We start from the raw sequence: 21,605 nt of genomic DNA, 5'->3' as shown, positions 1-21,605 counted from the left end.
AGATTTTATCTTCCCATACTGGTGGCGAAGTAGGAAAAACAGATCTTGCCTTCCTATACTGACAGAGAAGCAGGCCAAAGATGGCAGATTTTACCTCCCTGAAGTTGCAGTGGAGTATATTGAAGCTAGTAATCCTATTCCCCTGATCGGCAGTGGAATCGATCGGAAAAAGAAGATCTTGTCTTCATGTATTGACGTGAAGTAGATCGGAGAAAACAGATCTTGTCTTCATGTACTGGCATGAAGTAGATCAAAGAAAGTAGATCTTGTCTTCCCATACCGGTGGTGAAGTAGATCGAAGATACAAGTCTTATCTCCCTGAAGTTGCAGTGGAGCAAACAAAAGTAACCAATCCTATCTCCTTGAAGTTGCAATGGAGTGGATTAAAATCGCAGATATCATCTCTCTGAAGTTGCAGTAGAGCAGATCACATCAGATTTACCCTTAAGTCGTAACAGAACAAATTGAAGCTATAAGTCTTACCTCCCTGAAGTTGCAGTGGAGCAGGTTAAGGATAGCAGATTTTGTTCTTTTGAGAAGCGTTGAAAAAGTTGAGGCTCTGCAGGACCAGGCACAATTGGGCCCTGTAGTCTTTGCTCTATTCCCATTACATGACAATGAGCAAAGATGGGCAGCTGTAATAAGGCCCAATTGGCCTGGGTCCAAATTAAACAAAAAGGGCATGGCAGACCCAACAAATAAGTGGCCCAATCGACCCAAAACTGTTCCTGGCTCAGAACACAAAAAAAAAAAAACAAAAGGAACCCTAGCTCTAAGGAGCGCCGCAGCAAGCCTTCAAGCGCGCCCAGCAGCCCGCTGTCAAGGCTCCGCCCAAAGAGATTCCAAGGGCCGTATGTCTCGGGGCCAACTTTCTCCCCACGCACGCATTCACAAGACAACACCTGAGAAAAGCAGATTCAAAGAGTCCCGAAATAAAAAATAACAAAGAAAACAATTTGTTTTTAATTTATTCTCTTTCTTTTGGCCTATAAAAGGCCTATCAAAATCTGTAAAGGGGACGGATATTACGGACGGAGTGATAGACAAAGAAATCAAAAGCAAAAACAGAGAATACAAATTTATTTTTTTAAAGGTGAATCGAGTTTTGTAGTTTTTATTTTATTTTAATTTTTTTATCTTTTCTTTTTTTTTTTGCGTTTTTAAAAAAAAGGAAAAACAAGGAAAAGGGGGAAGGATTTTACCCCATTCACCGAGGACGCCAGACCGGTGGCCATCTCCGTCGTGATCGGCGCGCCGGCGTGGGCTGAGGAGTAGTGCGAGGAAGCTAGGGATAAAACCCTAGCAGAGCACCTGTTGAGTTTTTTTATTTTTTTTCCTCATTCGGTTCTAAATGATTTTGAAAAGGAGGAAAATTGTTTTAATTAACAATCAAAACGGTGCTGCTTTCGTCAGAGTTCGACCGACCATGCGGTGACCCAACCCGAAGGGGAGGATCCGCATGGCCTGACGTCACATGGGCTATTTGAAATTGGCCCTCCTGCTTGCAAAGACATTTCAATTAAATTTGTTTTGTTTTTATTAGAAATTGGGCGCGATTTTATTTTTATTTCAATTTAGTTTCATCTTCTGCATGCGTTTCGGAGGAGGAATAATTTCCTTTTAGTCCCCATAATTGCGGCGTGTTCAAGTGGCCCTTTCTTTTAAAATTTTATTCAAAATTCCCCCAATTTACGTTTTAAGTTCAATTTAACTCATTTTAGCTATTTTTCTTATTTTTATTTTAAATATTTATTATTGTTATATTATTTGTTATTATGATTATTATCATTATTTCTATATTCTTATACGCATGGTATTTACATAATTTGTATATATATGCATTTTTTCATGTAGTACATACGCATATTTTTATATGAAATATATACATTTTTTATATGTATTTTTTTCAAACTTTTGAATACTTGCATATCTTTTATACATCTGTTTTATATATTTTAAAAAAACTTTTATGTGTTTTGTATTTTATGTATATACTTATACATTTTTTATTTTGTAAATATATACACATATATATTTTTATCTTTATTTTATTTTCATAATTTTCATATACATATATACATATACATGCATTTTTTTGGGGCTTGATGTATTTCGTTCCTTCTTTTTGTTTGTAAATTTACTTGTATATTGTATTTGTATATATTTGTAAATATTTATCCATTCATGCTTGAAATTAGGGTACCTGTTCCATGTTTTACCTTAACCCTTTTCAGCATCCATTTTAAAAATATATTTTTGATTTTCTCAAGGAATTTAAGTCATCCTGTTTTATAATTTTAAATATTTGGTATTCATAATTCTCGTGAAAGATCGTTTATTTAGGAAGCCAAGTATTTGTTTTGCAACAAATTCACAAATTTTAAATAAAAGCTTATTCTCGGGAATTCAGAATGTTGGGTCCTAACTTACTGGTCATTACATTTTCTTCTCGAAATAAGAATTTTCAAAAACAAAAGGCAATATTCGAGTATTTTGAAGATTTAAAAACATTGTGTCCTAACTTACTGGATGTGGTGTTTTATTTCTTTGAAATAAGAATTGTCTTATTATTTTAATCCATTCATGAAATAAAAAGTTTCCTTTTAAAATCATTTCAAATTTTCGACACTAAGGCATTTTAAAAAATCAATTTGGTACCAATTTTGGGCGTTACGAGAGTGCTAATCCTTCCTCGTGCGTAACCGACTCCCGAACCTGTTTTCTCAAATTTCGCAGACCAAAATTACTTTTAAGGTGGGCCGATCACACCTTAATAAAGGATCGGTGGCGGCTCCAGTTTTGTTTTTTAAAGTCGACAACTAAAATTTTTGTTTTCAAAAAAAAAACGGTTTCGACACTTATTATTATTAGCATTATTATTATTATTATTAGTATTATTGTTATTTTGTTCCTATTAACATAATTATAAATTATTGTTAATATTGTTATTATTATTTATTTAATATTATTAATATTTTCACTGATATTACTATTATTATTATTATTTTCATATCTCTCATCCACTTATTATCATTATTTATCATTAATATTATTACTATCACATTACATCATTAATATTATTATAATTATTTACCTATCTACACTTTTTAAACAACAAATTTTGTTATCCATATATATATACACGCAAATGTTTCTATAATGTACTTATTTTTTTATAATATACATATACATACTTTGGTATTCTATAATTTATATATATATATATATTTATCTACACATCCATATACATCTTTTTTATAAATATATAAATACTTACTTGTATATATACATTTTATACCTTATATTATATATATCTTTATATACGTTTTTATCTTCGTATATATATATATATATATATCTTCTATCTTATTATATATATATATATATATCCTTATACACGTATTTTAGTTTTCATATATGTATACCCTTTATATCTTATATATATATATTACACGTATTTCTTAATTTTATATATAAATATATTTTTCATATATCTTATATATGCCGTTATATACGTATTTTTATTTTTATTTTCTTAATTTACATATCTAAATACTTTAAATCTTACATTATCTATATGTCTTTGTATACATATTTTTAATTTTCATATATACATGCTTGCATATTTCTTATTATATCTTATACTTTATACACGTATGCATATACCCTTTTGCATTTTTTCAATTATTTATTCGCTTATTCACGCTTATCTACTTATATACTTGTTATTCAGCATGCTATTAATTCGCTTTTTTATATATTATCGTTCATATTAAGTTACGCTACCGTATTCATTATTATTCCGTATGCGTATCCAATGTAATTCGTTTTCGCATTTTTTACGACATTGTGTTTTACTTTACTTAATATATCAAAATTTGTTCTTCTTTTCGTATTATGATATTCGAAAAAATCGTATCATAACTTACGGGGTTTTGATTTTCTCGATGAATCTAAATACACGAATCATTTCAAAATAAAGTTTTTAAATGCACTCAGGAATTAACAAAAGATCGTGTTCTAACTCACGGGACATGATATCTTTCCTAAACACGAAATAATCAAATATATTTCAAATAAATAAATCTTGGCATTCGTTCGTGCATCGGGAATTCAAGACATTGTGTCCTAACTTACGGGATGCAATTCTATTTCTCGATCAACATAAAGTATGCCCTTTTTTCTTTTCGAATATTTTTAGCATTTCAATAAAGGATCGTATTTTTAAATCTCTTCAAAGTTTTCAATCTTTCGACACTAAGACATTAATTAATCGACTAGGTACCAATTTTGGGCGTTACGAGGGTGCTAATCCTTCCTCGTACGTAACCGACTCCCGAACCCATTCTTCTAAATTTTATGGACCAAAACTGTTGTTTTAATAAAATCAAATCGTTTTGTTGACACCATTTTTTTTGAAAACGGGGTTGACTTGGATTTAAAAATGAAAACGAAAAAAAGGGAGTTGCCACCGATCTTTTTTGACGAGGTGTAATCGGATCACCTTGAAAAATGATTGTTTTTAATAAATAATTTAATTTTATTAAAACAACGAGTTTGGTCCACGAAATTTAGAAAAACGGGTTCGGGAGTCGGTTACGTACGAAGAAGGATTAGCACCCTCGTAACGCCCAATATTGGTACCTAATTGATTAGTTAATGTCTTAATGTTGAAAATTGAAAACTTTAAAAATATGATTCTGGCATTAAAATGTTAAAATTTTTTAGGAAAAGAGGCATATTTCACTTTAATCGAGAAAGAGAATCATATCTAGTAAGTCAGGACACAATGTCTCGAATTCTCGATACGCGAATAAAAAATGCTTATTTAAAAGATATTTGGCTATCTCGGATTTTAGAAAAAAGGGATCAGGCACAGTAAGTCAGGACTTGATCTTTTCTTAATTTCCGAGGTCGTTTAAAGCTTATGTTTGAAAAAAGACTTGTGTAATAAAGTTTAAAAGGATATTCAATTGTTTAAGTCAGGAAAAAAGGTAACCCAATACGTTAGGGCACAATTTCTCAAAATTCTGAACATTGAATATTGCATTTATTATTTTTTAGAAAAAAAATCCTCCTCTCGGGAAAACAACGGGTCATATCCAATGCGTTAGGACACAACATATTGAATTCCCGATAATGAACATTTTATTATTTTTTGAAAGAGTAATCTCGATTATTTAGGTTCGACAAAGAAAATCGGAGCCCAATACGTTAGGGCTCGATTCTCTCGAAGATCCCAAATATCAAGTATTACTTATTTTTTTTAAATTTCTTTTTTGAAATCTAAGTAAAAATTGACGTAATGGAATGACAATTATGATGATGTAAGTAAAATAATACAAGCAAGGTCTACAAAATAAAATAAATACAAAGACAAACTAATATAGTACAAATAGCAAACGATAAGCAATAAAATTAAAACATTCATTCTAAATAACATGAACACGAATAAAACAAAGAAAATAAATAAAATTATGGAAATGTGAAAAGATATATATATGTGTGTGTATATACACAAAATCATAAAATGTAAAATACATATATAGATGTATCTTTTAAAATTATTATATAAACAGGTAAGTAAACAAATACATAACATACATATATATATATAAATTATAAAAGGTACACAAAAGTATGTTTTATATACATGTATTTACAAAATAAGTATGCGTATATAGATATATATATAAATGTGCATATATAATTTATGAGTATACACTCATATATGTATATAAAACATAGAATATAAAAATATGTTTAAGTATACACGAGTCATAAAACAGAGAAAATATCTACAAGGAAATATATATTTTAAAAGCATAAAGAATATATAAGTATATATTTATGGACATGGGGCATGGGTATAGATATATAAGTATATAAGTTATGAAATATGAAGAGTGTATGTAAGTATATACATATATATAGATATGTATAAAAATATAAATATACATATAGGTTTGTGCATGTATATAGAAATAAATTATAAAACATATACATGTACACACACATATATATATATGTATGTATGCACATGATTACAAGTAATATAAAATGTATATACATAATATAAAATTGCGTAAATACAAGCATATATCTACATTTATGAAGAAAAATAAAATAAAATAAAATATATATGTATAAGTCTGTACACAAACTTATGAAAATATGAAAATATATATGTATATATATTGTAAAATTATTGAATATGAAAGTATATGTAAGTATGCACACACATATATATATATACATAAAAACTATATAAAATATATGAGTATGTATATATATTTGTAAAAATTAAAAATTACGTATGTATATATATATTATAAAACATATGCTATCTATATATAACAAGATTGGAAAATTAAAAATTATATATATAGATGAAGAAATAATAATAACAATAATAATATAATATTAATGGTGTTGAAACCATTTTTTTGAAAACAAAAATTTAGTTATCGACTTTGAAAACAAAAATTGGAGTCGCCACCGATCCATGATTTAGGTGTGATCGGCTCACCTTAAAAACAAATTTGGTCTACGAAATTTGAGACAACAGGTTCGGGAGTCAGTTACGCACGAGGAAGGGTTAGCACCCTCGTAACGCCCAAAATCGGTACCAAATTGATTGTTTAATGTCTTGGTGTCGAAAATTTGAAAAGATTTTGAATGAAAACTTTTAACTTGTGAATGAATTAAAATAATAAAACATTCTTATTTCAAAGAGATAAAACATCACACCCAGTGCGTTAGGGCGCAATATTTTTAAATCTTCAAATTTAAGTTTGTCTTTTGATTTTAAAACTCACATAGTTAAATCTAAGAAAGATATTCAGTTATTTAGGTTGAATGAAGAAAATCGAAACCCAATACGTTAGGGCACAATTTCTCAAAATTCCAAATATCGCATATTTCCTTTTATTTTAGAAATTCTTATTTCGAGAGGACGAAATGTCATGACCAGTAAGTTAGGACCCGATATTTTTGAATTCCCGAGAATAAGCTTTTATTTGAAATTTGTGTGATCTTATTGAAAAAAATAAATACTTGGCCTTCTAAATTCGTCGAAAAATAATCGAAATCCAATACGTTAGGACACGATTATTTTCTCGAGAGTCATGAAGGCCAAATATTTTAGAAATTTATAAATACGATGACTTTAATGCTTAATGAAAACAAAATATATTTTCTTTAAAAGTATGATAAAATGTTAGTGTATAACATGAAACCATTATTTTAATTTAAATTATATGTATATGTACTCATAAAATAAAATAAGATATATAAGTAATTTTAAAAATATGTATATAATAAAACATGTATATACAAGTATATATATATATATATAAAATAATAAAAATGAAATATATAAAACAAAACAAAAACTTATTATAATTTCTAAGAAAATATGTATGTATACATATGTATGTGAAATTTATGAGAATAAGATAAAATATAAAAGTATGTATATGTGTATAGATTTACAAAGTAAAATAATATATATATATATATAAATATAATATATAAATAAACTATGAAAATATATATATATGTGTATGAGAATATGTATGTATATAAATGTATATATAAAATGAAGCAAAAAAGTAAGTATATATATACTATAAAAACAATATGTATGTATATAACATAAAGAAAATGTATATATGTATGAAATATAAAATGGAAAAATGTATATGTATTATAAAATGTAAATGTATATATATATATATATATATATATAAACTAAGAAAATAAGATAATAATAAAATATGTATATATATTTAAAACATTCAAAATATATACATATATACATTAACACCTATGCGTGTATATATGTATAAGTTATAAAATATGAAAATGTATAAATATTATAAAATATAAATATATATATGTATATAAAAGCTATGAAAATAAATATAACAAAATATACATAATATATATATATATATGAATATAAAAACATTTAAAATATATACATATATATTATAAAGTGCGTATGCATGAGTAAATATAATAATGATAATACTAATTATAATGATAATAATAAAACAAACTATAATTAAACTTAATTAGTAAAACAAATACTAAAATTTAAATTGTAATCAAAACAAAATTAAAAGGAAAAAAACAAAAATAAATTTAAACAGAGAGCAAATTTGTAAAATGCGCATAACATAGAGGACCCATTCGGAAATGTTCCAAGCCTTCCAAAACAACAGCGAGCCTGGACCAAATTAAAAATAAACAATGGAAAATACGGCCACATTTAAGAAAACATGAAAGAATCAATTTAAGCATGTTATAAAAACAGAGGACCAATCGCGAAAATTTTCCATTTGAGAGAAATGCGCGGATCCTACATGCGCGGGTCGGGTCATACGGGTTAAAGGCTTAAACGGCGCCGTTTAAACACTCAATAAAAGCCCCTTTTTGAAACCCTAAAACCATTATTCTTTCTGCCAACTTGAAATTACGTCGCAACTCCTCTTTCCCTCTGTCGTTTCAGACTCCGACGAAGCGAGGACGCCCTCCGACGACTCTCACGACGGTAACTTTCTTTCTCCTTTTTCGTTTATCTTTGTTTTAAGAAGTACAAGAAAAATAAAATAAAATATATAAAGGAACAGAGAAAAAAAACAAAAGAAAAATAAAAACACCTCCAAAATTCTTCCTTTTCTGTTTTCTTTTATTTTCTTTAATCTTTCAATCCAAATTTGTCTTCCCCCTCGTACAAAGAATCAATTTACTTTATATAGCCGAATCCCCTTTTACAAGGTTTTTTTTTTTTTTTGCGTGTATATCTTGTTGTTCGTGGTTAGTTTGTAGGACGGACGTGCATGGTAGACGCGAGGGATCGCTGAACGTGGGTGATTGCGACGTGGGATGATGGAGCCGTTACTGCAGATGGAGAACGTGCGGCGTGCCCTAGGCTTCTGCTTCCATTGCTGCTGAAAACATGTTGTGGGCTAGGGTTAATTTTGGGCCAATTGGGCCAAATGTATTTGGGCCCGGGCAACAATTGGGTATTACAAATGGTGTAGTATAATAATGATAATAATAGAAAAAATTAATTAAATAATAAGATAGCTAAAACATGGACTAAATTGAACTAAAAACAAAAAAATGGGGCCGGATTTAAAATAAATGAAAAGAAGAGACTTATTTGAACGCGCGGATAACATGGGGGACTGGAAGGGAAATTTTCCCTTCTCCTCCAAAACGACGTAGTTTCACAAAAGCCTAAATTGAAATCCGAAATAAACTAACGGGGTAAATTTAAAAATATAAAAAATCATGATTGTGAAAACATTAAAAAGCGGAAGGGCTAAAAGTGCAATTAGCCCTTCCATTGAAAACACGCGGATCCCCCTGGAGGGGGTCGGGTCACATGCGGGTCGGCCTTAAAATGGCGCCGTTTTGGTGCTTGAGAAGGTTGCCCAAAACGACGTTGTTTTGGAAGCCTATTTAAGTCAGTTTTTGTTTTAAAAAAAATTTCATTCTTCTTCTCCTTTTCAAAAAAAAAAAAACTTCAAAAAACACTCTCCCTTCTCTCCCTTCTCCGGCCAAGGGCCCGACCATTGGCCATCGTGTCGGCCGCCGGTGCCGCCGTGCACGGCGGCGAAGAGACCAAAAGTTTCCCCTTTTTCCCTCCGATGCAAACCTTCGCCCCCGAGCACTCCGACAACGGCGAAAAGGTAAGAAAAGCCTCCTTTTTTCTTTTTTTATTTAATATTTCGAAATAAAAAAATCAAGAAGAAAAAAAACAAAAAACAAAAAACAAAAACAAAAATAAGAAAACAACCTTGAATCTTTTCTTTTTTTCTGAACCGTTTTCTTTTTATTATTTTCAAAAAAAATCCCCCCATTACAATGGTTTGCAATCGATTTTTTATACCGAAAAAAAAAACAAAATCCCCCCTGCTCCTATTTTTGTGGTCTATTTCTTTTGCTATTTGTTTGCAGGTGATTGACGCTGATGGAGCAAGTGGGCATGGCAATGGGACGTGCGGCAGTGGCAGAGCAAGTGGCCGACTTTGACAGAGGCTAGGTGCGGCGGTAGAAGGGCCTAGGTGCTGCGCCTAGGGTTTGAATTTTTTTTGTTTCTTTCTGTTATGGGTTTGGGCTAGGGTTTGGTTAGTTGGGCCAGGGTGGTTGGGTATTGGGTTTGAGTTTTGGGCTGGGCAAATATTGGGCTGTACACGTTTATTAAAAACAACCACTTTTCAAGGTGATCCAATCACACCTTATCAAAAAGGATTGGTGGCGACTCCCATTTTTATTTTCGTTTTCAAAACCCAAGTCAACACCGTTTTGACAAAAAAATAGTGTCAACATCCCTCTTCGTATCCTTTTACAAATTTACAATGGGCCTTATATAGCCGAAATAATAAATATAAATAAATAAAAAAAATAAAAAAATCTATTTCTGTTATTCTGCTATTTGCTGTTGCTTCTCTTTTTTTGCTATTCCACGTTTCCTTCTTTTTCGCTGCTTGTTTGTTTGTGTTTGTTGCAGGTACTGGCGTATGGAGGCGCATGTGCGAGGGAGAGCAGAGGCGCACTTGGGCTACTGTTGCGGCGGTTGAACTGTACCAGAAACCCTAGGGGTTTCTGAAAATTGTTTTTTTTGGGCTTCATTGTAATTGGGCTAGGGTTTGGGTTTTGGGCTATTAAGTTTAGTTGGGCTAAATGGTATTTGAGTTTTATTGTAATTGGGCCTTATTGGGTTAATAGACTATTATTGGACTGCTATATTATTTGGACTTTTATATTTGGTTTATTTTAGTTTGGTTTTAATGGGCCCAAGCAGAATTTGGGTTTTAAACTCCCCAAGTAGAAATCCCACCATTGTACCTAAAGATTAGAACATTCACATCTAAATTCTCTTCATGAGAACTTAGGAAGTAAACACCCAATGTTTACAATTCAATTTGCACTTTCGCACCAAACAGTTCCTCAATGAATGAATACAAGTGCTCTCAACATGCCCTCATTCATAATCTAGACAAGCCTCCATAGCAGATGTCAATTTCGACTTGTAAATATAGAATCTAAATGAAAACAAAGCAACTCATTGATAATAGCAATTACAATCAAACCAATAGAAGCAACTCTTTGATAATCTGTTAACTTTGCTAATGTGGCATACTCTTGGATTGCCACATAGATGACATGTCAGCATTTAATTTATTTTATAAAATTTAAAATTTTATATATTATTTTTAAAATTAAAAATCATTAACAAAATATAAGGATCAAATTGAGACCATTTGTAAACTTTGAGGGTTAATTTTTTAAATTTATGACTAATTCGATATAATATGTAAAAATTAAGAGATAAATTTGTTTGTTATTATCGATTTTTAATTGCTACGTTATCCTCTCGTAAGAGATTTAACAACACTTAATGGAAATGGACCAAAAAATCTTGATTAGTTGGACGACCAAATTAAAAAAATTGTTAGTTAAATGATCACAATATACATATAGCTGTGGTATAGTTTATCCTATAAATAAATAAAAAAATCGTGTAAAATTTTGTAGGTGTGCACCCAAACTCTTTAAATATAGCAAAATATCTCAACATGAGGTTATTATTCAAATCTATTAGACGTATAGAATTTTGGCTTAGCTCCCCAAAATTCGAATTGCCTGCATATAACGAATTATAGAGATTGAAGCTTTTGCCCTTGCCCTTGCCTTAACCATGCCATACATCCATTCTTATTTATAAATGTTCATTCCTCTTTAGTTATTTGTGGATGTATGGTTGGTTATCGTTGATAGTTGCCATAGATCCATTGTTGAGAAAATGGTGAAAGGCATGTAGCTTTGAGATGCCTGTTCTGGTTTCTCGTTTTTGAGTTAGAGAGAGAAGAGAAAGGGAAAAAAAGTGTGTTGGATTAATTATAGAGAAGTCCTTAAGTTTTTGTCAAAAGTGAAAAAAAAAATGCTATGTGTCATCATTTAATTGGTTAATAAGCCACATAATAATCCGTTAGTGGAGAAACCCTATTTTAGAGTGACCTTAAGTGTAGTTTACCCTTATATTTTTATGCGTGTCTAAAATTACTAATTTTTTTTGAAAGAAAAGAAATTCATTAATGAGAAAATCACAAAACACAAGCGAACACAAGGAGGAGACAAATCACTAAACCTGAGCCAATAGGCTCACTACATAAACCCGAACCTACTATCCTTAATCCTCATTTATATCAACATATGGTATAATTGCAACATTCTTTGAAAAAGATGCAAGGGAAAAAATATCCCATTCCATATGGTTTGCATATGAGAAAGCTGCTCACACAAGTAAGTGGATTGTCTTGTTGACACACTGACTAGTCCAAAAGAAAGGACAGATGCTTAAACTAATCTTTCAGCACTAAACAATCATGTAACAATACACCTAGCTCAGATGCATCAATTATTGGCGGAGTGCAAGCAGTCATAACAGCCAAGCAATTAGACCCAATGGCCACATTATCGAAGAGCAGAGCCTTTAGCCATGACAACGCCTCCCGAATGGCGTAAGCTACATCAATACAACGACTAAATCTGGCGTACTCAAACCCCGAGAGACATAACAACATCCGCATTATTGACATACAATTAAACGCAATCATACATCAAAGCACACTTTCAATAAATTACACAAGCTTGAAATGCCCTTGATTCTTGTATGGGTACTAAAACTGAACTTGAAGTTTAGATCAATTGATTCAAGTAATCTCTTTTAAAAAGTGGCATTTAATAGATCTAAGATCTGAATCCTATATAATCAACCACAAACATAAACAAACCATTTGTAACAATTAATTACTTTTAAAATTTAAAAATTCTAACAATTATTTTAAAATTAAAATCAACATTATTAAAAAAATATGAGGATCAAATTGAGACCATTTGTAAATTTTGAGAGTTAATTTTTAAAGAATTTAACTAAATCAATATAATATGTAAAAGTTGAGAGCTAAACTTGTTATTGTCGATTTTTAATTGCTACATCATCCTTTCTTCAGAGAGTTAACGGTACTTAACGGAAATTGACTAAAAAATATCTTGATTAGTTGGGTGATCAAATTAAAAAATGATAGATAATAAAAAGTGACATATAACCTGTGGTATAGTTTAGCTTGTAAATAAATAAATCAATAAATCATTAAATGTTGTAAAATCTTGCAGGTCTGCCGTCAAACTCTTTAAATATTACAAAGATGAGGTTATTATTGAAATCTATTAGAGGTTTAGAATTTTGGCTTAGCTCCCAAAAGTTGGAATTGCCTGTATATAACGAATAATAAAGGTTGAAGCTTTTGCCCTTGCCCTATCTATGCCATACATCCATTCTTGGTTTTGTTTGTTGTGGCCATTGCAGTTAAATTATTAAAACATTTTGGAATAACTCCAGAAATGTTGTTGTGGGCAAGGTCCAAGTTTTGAAGAAATTGAAGATCACAAATTTCATGAGGAATATGTCCATCGAAGTTATTTGATCGAAGGCTTAGAATCACAAGGTAGAGCTTATCACTAATCCATGCTGGTACACTTCCACCGAAATGATTTTCACTAAGATCAAACATAATCAAATATGGAGAATTTTGCAATGTGGATGGCACTTCTCCAAACATTGTATTATTTCGAAGGTTTAGCATTATAAAATTTAGATGCCATAAAGAAGGTGGGATTTTTCCGGTCAAATTGTTGCTTTCCAAATTTAAAAGTTTCAAATGGTACCAATGATTCCAACAATCTGGAATATCTCCTGAGATAAGATTTTTATCAATGTAAAGAACTTCCATCCATTTCCCACTTGATGAATTACAAACTAATTCAAAAAGAGATCCCGAAAATGAATTATTTGATAAAATTAGAAATAATAAAGTTGGGAATACTCTTGGCAATGGGCCTATGAATCGGTTTGAACTCAAATCAACAGAGTTTCTCACATTCAAATATGAAATCTCTCCTCTAAGTTGATTCGAGGAAAGGTTTAAAGATTTAAATGAAGTGGGAAGGTTCAAAAACCAAGTGGGCATGACATCTGAAATTCCTGCATGGGAGATATCCAAATAAAACAATTCCTTTTGGAATTTTAGCCACTGGGGAAACTTTGGGCCAAGATGCCAGTGACCTAATTCGATACTTTCACATTGAAATGGGGGAATCCAGCTTGAGTTTGGTTCAAATCTAAGCCGATTGTGTGATGCTGCTAGAGTTGTCAATCTCGTGAGATTAGAAAAATGGGTTTCTGATACAACTCCTTCTAATAGATTATACCCACAATCCAGAATTTCCAAACTTTCTAGTCGTCCAAAAGATAGAGGAAAAGTACCATTTAATTGATTTTCTGAAACATCAAATACCTCCAAAGATGATAACTGCCCTATAGACGAGGGAATTTGGCCGTTTAACTGATTTTTTGAAACATTAAACAACTTCAAAGATGATAGCTCCCCTATAGACAATGGAACTTGACCATTTAATTGATTTTCGAGATTGGTCCTTGTAACTGGGTATCCCTAAGACTAAGGAACTGAAGACGGTTTAAACTATACAAGGAATTGGGTATGGATGAATTGAGATGGTTCCAACTAAGATCAAGAACTTCAAGAAACGAGATGTTCCCAAAGTAATCTGGAATTGGGCCTTCCAAAGAATTGCCACTAAGATCAATGGACACAAGACCATGAAGACTAAATATCCACTTAGGTACTGAAGAAAAGCGGTTCCGAAAAAGATCAAGAACAACCAGTGATTTTGAAGAATTAACATTGATCGAAGATGGATCATTGTCTAAACTACAACGTGAAAAGTGCAACTCTAACAAAGAAGGAAGTTTGAGTGTCACCTGTACCCAATCATTTGCTGTATGAAGATCCGCATAACTCAAATCAAGGTACTGCAAGGAAGAAAGTCCAGAAACCCATTGAAGAGTTTTTGATTTGAGATTATTCCCTCCAAGATCAAGATACTGCAACTTTGAGAGATTCCCAAGGTTATGAGGAATTGCTCCCTGAAATTGTGCTCGACAGAGATTAAGATATGTTAAACTCTCCAGCAAACCGAAAAATTTCGGGATATGTATGCTGTTAAAATCGTTATAGCTCAAGTCCAGGGAACTGAGATGCTTCAACTCCAGCAGTGAAGGATTTATTTTGCCTCCTAGCCGGGAATTGTAGTAAGCTTCCATTTCAGCATTTGTTGCAAAGCCATCAGGCTCTGAAAGAGGAGCGGCCAAGTGCAGTTGGTTGACGTGGCCGGTGGAGTTATGGCAGACGACACCAGTCCATTCACAGCAATCCCCACCTTCAACCCATGACGATAGCCTGTTTGAAGGATCAATAAGATGATTCTTGAATTTCAAAAGAGCTTCTCTCTCACTCTGAATGCAAAGTAGGTTGGAATTGGCATGACAAACTGTAAAACAGATAGCGGGAATGAGAAGAAGAAAAGGGAATAAGGAAATAGGAAGAGGAGTAGTCATGGTTGCAATTGCCATGGCTCACAACTCCAAATATATAGAGTAAGCTTTAGCTAAAACACAAAAATGCATGAAGCGCAAGGAAGTTTCTTCCAACAAAATGCATTAAATTCGAAATTTATTTATCCACAAAAGGTTATAAAGTTGAGTCAAACAAAAGTCTACTAAAAGCTAAAGGAGAAAAAAGAGAAGGAAAAGCTAATGGAAAACACGGAATTTGAGTAAGAAAAGCAAAATTTTGATAAGGAATACTACTTCAACTTTTATTGAAAATAAATCAATTTATGTTTATATACTACAATGCAGTTTGTCCTATTTTGGTCACTCTAATTTTTTTCTTAATTTAGTTATTCTCGTTAAAATAAATATTCAAACTAGTCACTCGCGTTAATCAATTTGTCCTGTTAAAATATAAACGTAATTTTTACTCCACAATACAACAAGTGAATCACATTCTATCACTCCCCAAGTAGAAATCCCACCATTGTACCTAAAAACTACAACATTCACCTCTAAATACTCTCCATGAGAACTTGGGAAGTAAACACCCAATGTTTACAATTCAATTTGCACTATCACACCAAACAGTTCCTCAATGAATGAGTACAAGTGCTCTCAACATTCCCTCATTCATAATCTAGACAAGCCTCCATAGCATATGTTAATTTTTACTTGCAAACATAGAATCTAAATGAAAACAAAGCAACTCATTGAGAATAGCAATTACAATCAAACCAATAGAAGCAACTCCTTGATAATTTGTTAACTTTGCTAATGTGGCATACTCGAGGATTGCCATATAGATGACATGCCAACAATTAATTAATTTTATAAAATTTAAAATTTTATAAAGTCTTTTTAAACTTAAAAATCATTAAAAAAAGATGAGGATCAAATTGAGACCATTTGTAAACTTCGAGGGTTAATTTTTTTAAATTTATGACTAAATCGAAATAATATGTAAAAATTAAATGCTAAATTTATTATTATCGATTTTTTAATTGCTACGTTTCCTCTCGTAAGAGATTTAACAACACTTAATGTAAATGGACCAAAAAATTCTTGATCAGTTGGATGACGACCAAATTAAAAAAATTGTTAGTTAAATGATCACAATATACATATAGCTGTGGTATAGTTTATAAATAAAAAAATCGTGTAAAATCTTGTAGGTGTGCAGCCAAACTCTTTAAATATAGCAAAATATCTGAACATGAGGTTATTATTCAAATCTATTAAACGTATAGAATTTTGGCTTAGCTCTCCAAAATTCGAATTGCCTGCATATAACGAATTATACAGGTTGAAGCTTTTGCCCTTGCACTTCCCTTAACCATGCCATACATCCATTCTTATTTATATATGTTCATTCCTCTTTAGTTATGGTTGGTTATCGTTGATAGTTGCCATAGATCCATTGTTGAGAAAATGGTGAAAGGCATGTAGCTTTGAGATGCCTGTTCTGGTTTCTCTTTTTTGAGTTAGAGAGAAGAGAGAAGAGAGAAGAGAAAGGGAAAATAAAGTGTGTTGGATTAATTATAGAGAAGTCCTTAAGTTTTTGTTAAAATTTAAAAAAAAAAGTGCTATGTATCATCATTTAATTGGTTAATATGCCACATTAATAATCCGTTAGTGGATTAACGAAATTTTTAACACAATGACCAGTTTGAGTAATTATCTTAACTAAAGTGATTAAATTGAAAAAAAATTTAGAGTGGACAAACCCTATTTTAGAGTGACCTTGAGTGTAATTTATCCTTATACTTTTATGTGTGTCTAAAATTACTATTTTTTTTAGAGAAAAGACAAATTACTAGACTTGAGCCAATAGGCTCACCCCATAAACCCAAACCTACCATCCGTAATCCTCATTTATATCAACATATGGTATAATTGCAACAGGTAAATTACCAAAATAGTCACTTTTGTTTGCCTTAGGTTATATTTTAGTCACTTATGTTTGAAATGTTACGTTTTAGTCACTTACGTTATCGTGTTGTAACATTTTAGTCACTGGGTCGTTAATTGCCAACAATGTTGTAACGGTAAGCTGATGTGGCACGTTAAATCATCATTTCAAACGAAAATTTTAGGTTAAATTCTACAATTGGTCCTTATATTTTTTCATTTTCAACAATTTTAAAATTTTCTTTTATGTTCTTTTAACTTTTTTTTCCATTCTCTTCTGCTTCTCTCTCTATTTTCCTCCCTTCTTCATTTCTTTTAACATAGTTTTTCTATGTTTTCCATTTGTAACTAGTCCACAAGCTCGCCTCACTAAAAAAAATTAAATTGTTTAAAAAAAATAAAACATAGAAACACTACATTGAAAGAAATGGAGAAAGGAGGAAAACAAAGGAAGAAGCATAAGAGAATGGAAAAGAAATAAAGTTAAAAAAACATAAAAGAAAAAAATTAAATTGCTCCAAACGAAAAAATATGGGGACCGATTGTATAAATTAACCTAGAATTTTTGTTTGAAATGATGATTTAACATGCCACATCAGCTTTTTGTTACACCATTAACATAAACTAACGGCTCAGTGACTAAAATGTTACAACACGATAACATAAGTTATTAAAACGTAACATTTCAAACATAAGTGACTAAAATGTAACATGAACCAAACAAAAGTAACTATTTTAGTAGTTTACCCTAATTGCAACATTCTTTGAAAAAGATGCAAGGGAAAAAACATCCCATTCCATGTGATTTGCATATAAGAAAGCTGCTCACACAAGTAAGTGGGTTGTCTTGTTGGCACACCGACTAATAAAAAAAAAAAAAGACAGCTGCTTAAACTAATCTTTCAGCACTAAACAATCGTGTAACAATACACCTAGCTCAGATGCATCCATTATTGGCGGAGTCCAAGCAGTCGTAACAGCCACACAATTAGACCCAATGACCACATTATCGAAGAGCAGAGCCTTTAGCCATGACAACGCCTCCCGAATGGCATAAGCTACATCAATACAAGGACTAAATCTGGCGTACTCAAACCCCGAGAGACATAATAACATCCGCATTGTTGACATTTCAATAAATTACACAAGCTTGAAATGCCCTAGATTCTTGTACGAGTACTAAAACTAAACTTGAAGTTTTGATCAATTGATTCAAGTAATCTCTTTTAAAAAGTGGCATTTAATAGATCTAAAATCTGAATCCTATATAATCAACCACAAACACAAACAAACCATTTGTAACAACTAATTCATTTTTAAAATTTAAAATATCCTAACAATTATTTTTAAAATTAAAATCAAAATTATTAAAAAAATATGAGGATCAAATTGAGACCATTTGTAAATTTTGAGGGTTGATTTTTAAAGAATTTATCTAAATCAATATAATATGTAAAAGTTGAGAACTAAACTTGTTATTATCAATTTTTAATTGCTATATCACCGTTTCTTCAGAGAGTTTACGACACTAAACGGAAATAGACTAAAAAATGACAGTTAGATAATAATAAAAAAAGTAACAGTATAACCTATGGTATGGTTTTGCTTGTAAATAAATAAATCAATAAATCATTAAATGTTGTAAAATCTTGTAGGTCTGCTGTCAAACTCTTTAAAGATTACAAAGATGAGGTTATTATTAAAATCTATTAGAGGTTTAGAATTTTGGCTTAGCTCCCAAAAGTTGGAATTGCCTGCATATAACGAATAATAAAGGTTGAAGCTTTTGCCCTTGCCTTATCTATGCCATACATTGATAGTGGAATTGCCTGCTTATTTATATATGTTCATTTTTCTTTTAACTATTTGTGGATATATGGTGGGTTATCATTGATAGTTGTCATACATCCATTGTTGAGAAAATGGTGAAGGACACGTAGCTTTGAGATGTCTGTTTTGGTTTCTACATTTTGAGTTACTACGAGAACAGAAAGGGAAGAAAATGTTCTGGATTAATTATAGAGAGGTCTTTAAGTTTTTGCCAAAAGTCAAAAGAAAGTGCCACGTGTCATCATTCAATTGGCTAATTTGTTACAACAACAATCCGTTAATGGATTAACAGAATTTTTAACTGCAGTAACTAGTTCGAACAATAATATTAATTAGATTGAGTAAATTGATAAAAAAATTAGAGTGGCCTTGGGTGTGGTTTACACTTATACTTTTGTGTGTCTAAATTTACTAATTTTTTTGAGAGAAAAAAAATTATTAATGAAAAAGTCACAAAATAATAGTAAACACAAAGAGGAGACAGACTACAAAACCCAGGCCAACAAGCTCACCCCATACACCCGAACCTACCATCTGCAATCCACATAAGACATAATTTCAACATTCTTCAAAGAAAGATGCAAGGGGAAAAGCATCTCATTCCTTGTGAATTTGCATATAACAAAGCTAGTTACGCAAGCGAGTGGGCCACCTTGTTGGCACACCCATGAGTCCCAAAAAAGGACAAAAAGGCTAAAACTAATCTTTCAGCACCCAACAATCTAGCTCAGATGCATCAATTATACATGCCTTTTTCCTATCAAACTACATACCCATAGTAGCCCAAAACGCATACAATTTACCATAGATCTGGTCCAACTTTCGATAGTATGCAATCGTCCAAGACCTAATGAGAAACAAGGGAGCCACTACACCCCAAAATCCCATTACAAAGCTAAGAACTATGCTGAGTTAAGCCAATTCACTTTACTTCCTTCTCTATTACTTCCATTATTTGCAACATCAGTTGGAATACCTTTTGAGGTAAAACAGAAAAATACATGAAGCACAAGGAAGTTTCTTCCAACAAAATTTTATTGAAAATAAATCAATTTAACATGGAGTCAGATTTTATTTTTGGGAGTCAGAATTAAATTATATATTTTTACGATAATAAAATACAATTCACTATTTTAGTAGCCTAAATTTTTATAATTTTAAAGGATTAAATTAATTTTGTATTATTTTTAAGAGAGCCAAAATATAAATTTACTATTATCAATGCCAATGAAAATTTAGAAAAGTGTTGAATTGTGATTGGAGGACTGAAGTTTCTTTTAATGACTTAGAAGTTAATTGGCAATATTGATAGTTATCTCAACACGAGGTTCTTAAGATTCTTAAGACATTGGAGAAATTTGGCTTAGCTTCAATGTTTGAAATTTTCTAATTTTATATGTGAATAAAATATTTTTAAAACTTCAAATATTACTTTTAAAATTCAACTTAAATCTGTTTGTCTCAATCTCAAAATTATTTTTCTTGCCGTAATTACGATATTCATCATTGATAGCAGTGATTAATTTTCTAACTGAAGATATTTTCCGAAAAGTTAAATGAGTGACAATAAAATATGTTCCATTTTCGTGAGCGGGATTAAAAATATTATTTTTGAATATCCATAATCGTAATAGTGATTAATCTTCTAATTGTGGATGTATTCAAAAGATAAATGATTGACAATAAATTGTATTTCATTTTCATGAGTGGAGATTAAAATTATTTTTAATTATTTGAAAAGGTTGATTTAGTTAGGGAGAGGTTTATTATTATCGGATTTAAGAACTAAATCATAAAGTGTCAATATAGAACTTCAATCTATAGTACTTGATACTCTTTTGGTACCACGTACTGATCGAAACATTCCGTTTTGATAGTAAATTGAAACAACTAATTGTTTCATGTTGAGTTTTCTCAATAAAGTTTTAGTTACCAAAAGTTGTAAAATTATTTGTGTTTTAAAATAAAATATGAAAAATTTTCTCTCATGTAAAGAAATATTTATGGCATATTGTTAAATTGGGCCCTTAATGATTACATCTATTATCAATTTGATTTTAATTCTTTTTTTTTTTGAGTTAAATTTGACCATTAATTTTTTAAAAAGAATCAAATTGCTTTAAAAAAAAGAATTGTTGACTAAAAAAACTAATATTTTAGCGATGTTGGCATGCTAGGACGCATGGTACTCCACATATATTTCATACTGACATAACACTATTTGTCTTATATGCTACATCAATCTAAATGCATGTGGATTGTTATGCATGTTTCAATGTTTAAAAATTGAATGTTTTAGTTAGTATTTCCGTTAAAAAAACAATAATGAGACTCTTTTGAAAATGTTATGGGTCAAATTGAGCTCAAAAAAGAA

The 21,605-nt window shown here is 30.9% G+C and overlaps 1 protein-coding gene across 1 annotated transcript; it reads right to left on the bottom strand.

Annotated features, from left to right (window-relative positions):
- Positions 1–13,241: 13,241 nt before the first annotated feature.
- Positions 13,242–15,555, bottom strand: LOC128034905 (receptor-like protein EIX1). The gene has a single exon (XM_052624215.1). It carries the CDS (start codon positions 15,509–15,511, stop codon positions 14,492–14,494), a length of 1,020 nt encoding a protein of 339 aa, XP_052480175.1. The 5' UTR covers positions 15,512–15,555; the 3' UTR covers positions 13,242–14,491.
- Positions 15,556–21,605: the final 6,050 nt, after the last annotated feature.

The sequence above is a fragment of the Gossypium raimondii genome, chromosome 11 (assembly GCF_025698545.1).
Source record: "Gossypium raimondii isolate GPD5lz chromosome 11, ASM2569854v1, whole genome shotgun sequence".
Taxonomy (NCBI): Eukaryota; Viridiplantae; Streptophyta; class Magnoliopsida; order Malvales; family Malvaceae; genus Gossypium; species Gossypium raimondii.
Note: the sequence above shows the minus strand (reverse complement) of the source record. Positions and strands in the feature narration are given on the sequence as shown.

What these genes read in the sequence shown, in the direction of transcription:
- LOC128034905 (XM_052624215.1), bottom strand. Translation starts at nt 15,511, where the DNA reads ATGGCAATTGCAACCATGACTACTCCTCTTCCTATTTCCTTATTCCCT.